Source organism: Fukomys damarensis, unplaced genomic scaffold (assembly GCF_012274545.1).
Source record: "Fukomys damarensis isolate Sample0158 unplaced genomic scaffold, DMR_v1.0_HiC HiC_scaffold_34, whole genome shotgun sequence".
NCBI classification, from domain to species: Eukaryota; Metazoa; Chordata; class Mammalia; order Rodentia; family Bathyergidae; genus Fukomys; species Fukomys damarensis.
Window position 1 is genome coordinate 2,343,778 of NW_022900946.1, and position 6,252 is coordinate 2,350,029.

Below are 6,252 nucleotides of genomic sequence, written 5' to 3' on the forward strand. Positions count from 1 at the left end.
GGGGTCCCGCTGGCGTGCGCCCAGCTGGGGGAGGCGGCCTCTGACTGACCTGGGTCCCTTGCTACCGCGGCCCTGATTCCAGCTGCATCTGATCAGGTCCCCGTCATGGCCCAGCTGCAGCGCAGGCCCGGGGAGGCTGGGAGCAGCAGGCAGACTCTTGGCCCGTGACCTCTGAACCAGTGTCCTGTCCGCAGGGACTGTGAGGACATCTGCTTCATCGGCCGCCCGTGGCGTGGCGTGGACGGCCTGCTGAACATGCCAGTGTGTAAGGGCATGATGGAGGCCCTGCTGTACCATGTCATGAGCAAGCCCGGCGTCCCCGAGAGCAGCCTGCTGCAGCACTACCAGGGCGTCCTGCAGCCTGTCGCCGTGCTGGACCTGCTGCAGGTGCGGGGCCATGGGTGCAGGGGATGTGACTTCCAGGGGCTCCCCCTGGGTGTCCTGCCTCAGTGCCCCCGGCTCCCGCCCAAGAGTGGCTCCTGTTGCCATAGCGGTGCCACCGTGGGTCACACACTCGGCCGTCAGGTGTGGAGTAGTGAGGCATGCAGCTGGCGGGCTGTGTGTCCACGCCCTGCTTGGGGCAGCTGCCCAGTGTGCCTAGCCCGTGTGCCCAGGGCTCTGCTCCCTGACGTCGGCAGCCAGAAGTTCAGTGAGACACTTCCTGAGCTTCGTCACCCCAGAGAAAGCCGTCGCACCCGGCTGGAAGCATGGGCCCCTCCACTGTCACCTCCGGCCCTGCATGTCCAGAGGTGTCCTGGAGCTCCCCTGGAGTGGCCCCCAACCCCCGACCCTGGCAGGTGAGTGCCGCTCGTGCAGCCGCCTGCCTGCTGTGTCCGCAGGGCCTGGAGTCCCTGGGCTGCATCCGGAAGCGTGTGCTGAGGAAACCCCCCACTGTGTCGCTCTTCTCCGACCCGGAGCCCCTGGTGCCCTCGGGGCTGGGTGGCAGCACCACAGCCTTCTATGAGCCCACACTGGACTGCACCATCCGCCTGGGCTGCGTCTTCCCACCCAAGGTCAACTGGAACAAGTGGACCCACCTGTAGGCCTGTGCGCCGCCGACACGGCCGTCCCTGGACGCTGGTCCCCAGTGCCCTAGGATCCCGAGTGGAGCAGAGCGGTCTGTGCCGAGCTCCTGCGAGGGGACCGTGTGCTGGCAGAGCCAGGCCGAGGGTGCCGTGGCTCCTCCGGTCTCTTCTCACCTGCGGCCGAGCATCACCCAGCCAGTGGGACGTGTGGCCTGGGTCCCCGCCCTCTGGGGCTCTCGCTCCCTCTCCCTAGTACCGTGTCTGCTGAGCCTCTCTGAACCCTAGTTCAGGTGAGCACCAGAGCCTCCGGAGGGGCCTCATCCCTGAGTTCTCCGAGGGGCAGCTCCTGTTGCCACCACCACAGGCCACCTGGCCCTCCCAAGTACCACTGAGGGCAGGGGCCTTGTGGGGACCCCAGAAGAGGGCCCCAGCAGCCCCCAAGGAGTGCCATCCTGCCCGCCAGAAAGGGGGTCCCTGAAGGTCCTGGTTTGGTTTTGTTCTTTCAGCCTCCTTCCTCATTTACAAACAGGTCCCCTGCGTGTATTTATTTATTTTTAATTAAGTGGAATGGAATGCATTTAGCTTTGCATGTTCTGTCCCTGGGGCCCCTGCTCAGCTGGAATAGCCAGGAATGGCCATGCTGAGGAAGACGGGATGGGTAAGCCGGCTGAGGGCCTCTGTGCTGTGCTGTGGACGGGAGGCTGGGCAGCCCTGCCCCACCCCACAGCGGCCCACATCCCACCAGGTCTTTTGGTTACTGACATTTTAAACATGTTGGTTTCACCTTTAAATGGATTTGCACGTCTGGCTGCTTCTGAGACGGCCGCAGCAGCCATGGACTTGGGTCTGTGGGACATGCAGGGTGCTCGGCTGTGAGCCTCTGGCCAACAGGGCCCACCGCCCATGTCTCCTGCCCACCGAAGGGGACTCTGCACGTGGGACCCTGTGCCTGCACCCGGATCCTGGTCTTGCCAGGCCGGGGCTCCTGCAGCGCCATCCACACTGTGCTGCACGGTGGGCAGCTTCGGCTAAAAAGGAACAGGTGTGTGCTGCTTTAGAAGTGTGGTACCCGCAAGATGCCCCATACCTGCCTGGGAGGGGAAGGGAGGTTAGGACTGGAAGTACTGGCTTCGCTGTTCTGCCCGCCCTACCGAGCTGTGCCTCGGTCTCCGGAAACCGCAGTGCAGACCACGTGAGCTGTCCCCCAGATCAGCAGGGAGCTGTGAAGGTGAAATACCTAATGTGCTGGCACCAGGAGTTGTGAAGGACTGCAGACTTAGGACAGAAGCGCTGAGCACACACTGCTAATAAAATCCAAGAGGGAGCCTTGGGTCTGCCATGCCTCTCACAGCAGGGTCCTCAGCTTCGTGTCGTTTTCCTGGCTCTCGTTTTTGTATTCTTTTCCCCTAGATGAGTGATACATGAGCCGGTTTCCCTGCATATTCAGGTCTTAGGGGTAGGGCTGGAGCCCAAGCCACTCTCCACTGCCTGTACCTGGTTGCAGCCGGGGCGCAGAACGGGGAGGTGGTTTTGCAGGAAAGTGTGCAGCACATGTAGCTTGCTTCCCCCCGCCCCTCACACGTCAGTATCCCCACATTTGAGCCACCCGAGTCCCGCGGATTCTTATGCTCTACCCCTCCCCGTGGTCAGATGGCTCCTGGCCCTCAGATGGCCTCCCAGCCCTGCAGTCACCCTCACCTTCTTGGGTCCTTGCACGGCACCTGACCCTCCCTGCCAGCCTCAGTCCACCACCTGGGTGTGACCCGTCTGGTGACCGTGGGTCCTGGCCTCCCCTGCCACCTCCCCTACCACCTGGGGCCATCTTCCCCTGGGCCCTTGGCTCTGCTACCAGGGGTTTTCCGGCACTCCTGTGCGCATGTGCCCAAGATGGGTGTGGCAGCTGGCACTTCACCTGCGGTCCAGGCAGGGTCTCTAAGGAGCACAGCCCGGCCCCGCCCCTGCCCCCACCTGCCTGGCTATTCCCAAATCAGAGGAGTGCCTGCCGTTCCAGCACTTGCCAGTAGGGGGTGGCAGCCACCTAGGCATCTTTGTTTCCCGATGCTTCTGTGTTGGTCCTCAGAAATGACACCTAGCAGCAGCACTGCAAGCACTTCCAAGGCGCCAGACGCCCTCTGGGCACTGTAGCCAGGGGAACCCATGTCTAGGTGCCATCTGCTCTTCTGCTGTGGGGGAAGCTGAGGCAGGAGGAGGTTACACACAGGCTCCCCGAGTCGGGTGTCAGCAGTCTGTGGTCTGGCCAGCGTGTGCCCTGGGGTGCTGGATGGGAGAGCTTGGGGACGGCTCCACCCACTTATAGGCTCAGGTGCCGTGGTTGACTCCACCTGCTCTGTGACCCCTTCTCCTACCACTGTCGGTCCTACCTGGCCGCTGAGCAGAGCCCTGTGCGGGCAGTGGGTACTGTGCCTATGTAAGACTGGGACTTTTAAAATTATTTGTTGTTGGGCTTGGGATTTAGCTCAGTGGTACTGCCATCTGCCTTGCAAACGCAAGTACCCGAGTTTGATCCCCAGTACCAAAAAAAAAAAAAAAAAAAAGTAAATTATTTGTTGTTTCTTGCAGTCCTGGGAATTGAACCTTTGCATGGAGTTACCTCCCCAGTCCTTTTATTTTTGAGACAGGGTCTTGCTAAGGTGCCCAGGCTGGGGTTGAACTGGAGATCCTCCTGCCTCAGCCTCCCAGAGTACCGGATTATAGGTGTGAACCATCACACCCACCTGAGAGAGAGGTTAATAGAGTGTGATGCATGTTATGGGGAAGAACAAAGCCAGGTTAGCTGCAGTTTTGAGGAAGGGGCCAGCCAAAGTAGGTCCCCTGGGAAGGGGACAGCCAGACAAGACTGGACCCATGTTCTCACTGCTGAGAGGCGGCTCCAGCTTCCGTGGCTGTGGCCGTCCTGCTTTTCATTCCCTCGACATCTGCAGGATTCTGGGGTACCAGGGCAGCGCAGTTCACCCTACCTCCCTCACACTCATCCTGGGAGCATGGGGTAGACAGGCGGTGTGGGGCTTCACTGCGCCTGCGGGCTGCGCTTCGCCTGGACAGGGCGCCCCTGGGAGTGTGGCCATAGGGTGCAGGTGGACGGCCCCTGGCCCATGCCTGGGGAGCCGCGGGCCTCTCTGCCCTCCCTCCGTGTTGTCCCCGAGAACAGCCCAGCCCCACAGTGTCCACGCCGGCCTTGCAGGAAGCCCCATCGGGTGCCCAGCCCAGCCTAGGGGGCTGAGCATCGCCAACCCCTGGGCTGGGGCACGGTGGGGTGGGCACGGAACCCACACCCCAGGACCCATCCCCTCACCCCCAGGGAAGCCAGAGGCTCAGTCCCGTGCTCCCCGTTGCAGAAGAGGGCACAGCATGAGGTGGTGTGGGCGGCTCTGACCCTGCAGGGCTTTGCTCTGCTGAGGGTGGATGGAGAGCGGGCTGGCACCAGAGAGCTCACTGCACAGCACAGGAGCCGCCACCAGCCTGCCAGGTCTGGGCCGGCTGGGGCTGCTGGCGGCGTGGGGGGGGGGGGCGTCCAGCAGCTGTAGGCGGCCGAGGGCCGGTCTGGGCTTCACAGAACTTGTCCACCCGCGTGAAGTCCCAGGGTGACGGAGCAGTCACCGTCTCACGCACCAGGACAGGGAAGCACCCCAGGGGACACTGCCACTGTCCACCTGATGAGCCTGGTCGCTTCTCACAGCTCACTGGCGGGTCCTGGTCCTGTGGCCTCCTCTGACCACAAGGAGCCAGGAGGTGAAATCAGGGCACGAGCCTAGAAGGCCACAAGCAGGAAACATTTGGTGAAGGGCATGATGACCCATTCTCATGCAGCTCAAAAGTCCAGGGGTATGTGGGTTTTAGGTACAGTTGGATCCAGGAGCTTGAGAGACATAAAAGAATAAGACTCCACCTCTCAGTTGTGGTCTTCACTCAGATAAGCGGCTCCTTTCTGGTGCCCCCAGCTGCTGCAAGCTCAGTCCCTCCCAGCAGCTCAGCAATCCCAGCAGAAAGCAGGCAGCAGCTTGGGTCGTGTTCACCCCAGAGTTGTCCTGGGTGGGAGGACATTGGTGGCCAGCTCTGGGTCATCTAGGCAGGACGGTTTACTATATCGCTAACAGCAGGTTAGGAGCCTTCCTGAAACCGGCCATGGGTGAGGTGTTGGGGAAACAAGCAGATGCTACAGATCAGGCTTTATTAAGTGCTTACCGTGTGCCAGACTGGGCACAGAGCAATGAACAGTCACTGCCCTGAGGGCTCAGGCGTGACCCCCTGGCTTGCTTTCCAGCACCCATGTCTCTGTCCGCCTGTCTTCCTTCCAGGCCCTGCCCACCCTTCCTCACCCATGTGTCCACCCTCCTCCTCATGGGGGCGGCTCTGTCTCTGAGCGAGCAGCCGGAGCGCTGAGCTGATCTGGGAGCCAGTGGCCCAAGCCCGCACGCGGCCGCTCCCAAGAGGCGTGAGAACCACCACACACCTGCACCCCGCTGTCTTGGGGCCCCGAGGGGCAAGGGGCACAGGGGCTGTGGCTTCCTGTGCACCGGGCATTGTCCCAGCCAACAGCCTGCTCTTCTAGAACCTTCCAGCCTCAGTGACCCCAGCCGCTCCCGAAGCAGACCCACTGTACCGCTCTGCCAGGCCTCTCTCCTCAGGAAACCGGTGGCCCAGTTGCCTTGGTTCCTGAACTGGACCCAGCCTGGTCCTGAGAGGCCGCGCCACCTCAAGGGGGCGCCCTCGGGGACAGCAGTCCATCTTCTCAGATGGCGCCGTGGGCAGCCCCACACTAAAGCTTCTGGCAGTGGCTTCCCCCAGCTCCCCCGGGAGGCGTGGGTGCGGGGCTGACGGGCGGGGAGAGCAGGGTGCAGTGCCAGGCCGGGCCTCACCCCACTGCGCGCCCCACAGGGGAGGCCGCTCTGGGCAGCTCAGCACAATGCCTGGCACATAGCTGGTGCTGGATAAGAGTTCTTGGGTGTGTGAGGGGGATTTTTTAAAATGGGCAACAGAAGCCAGAAAAAGAAATCTTGGTGACGGGGCTGTTTCCGAGCCGAGGCAGAGTGGTTTCTAGCCGGAAAGCCCCATGTGCCCGCTGGGGGCTGGCCTGGGGCTGTCGGCCAGGCTACTGTGCCTCCCCTCCCTCCTCGCCACAGTGGCTGTGTGGGCCCCGCTGTCCAGACAGGAAGCTGCCTCCCTGGCTGCAGGGCAGGCTCAGACCTGCGTGCCATGCCTGGTGTCC

At 62.4% G+C, this 6,252-nt stretch overlaps 2 protein-coding genes across 5 annotated transcripts in view; one reads left to right on the forward strand and one right to left on the reverse strand.

Annotated features, from left to right (window-relative positions):
- The window catches only part of Gtf3c1 (general transcription factor IIIC subunit 1), a 61,726-nt gene extending 58,243 nt beyond the window's left edge, over positions 1 to 3,483 (forward strand). For 3 of the 4 annotated variants that reach the window (XM_010623494.3, XM_010623497.2, XM_010623498.3), the window contains 2 exons: positions 195 to 387; positions 840 to 3,482. In XM_010623494.3, the coding sequence (XP_010621796.1) occupies positions 195 to 387; positions 840 to 1,043 (397 nt within the window). In that variant the 3' untranslated portion in view covers positions 1,044 to 3,482. Of the gene's footprint in view, positions 1 to 194; positions 388 to 839 lie in introns of all 4 variants that reach the window. The other variant, XM_010623495.3, reaches the window with a different exon arrangement.
- A 413-nt stretch (positions 3,484 to 3,896) lies between these two features.
- The window catches only part of Il21r (interleukin 21 receptor), a 28,694-nt gene continuing 26,338 nt past the window's right edge, over positions 3,897 to 6,252 (reverse strand). The window contains exons 10-12 of the mRNA XM_010623558.1: positions 5,229 to 5,239; positions 4,480 to 4,754; positions 3,897 to 4,095 (exon numbers count right to left, since the gene is read on the reverse strand). Coding sequence (XP_010621860.1) covers positions 3,897 to 4,095; positions 4,480 to 4,754; positions 5,229 to 5,239 — 485 coding nt within the window. The remainder of the gene's footprint in view (positions 4,096 to 4,479; positions 4,755 to 5,228; positions 5,240 to 6,252) is intronic.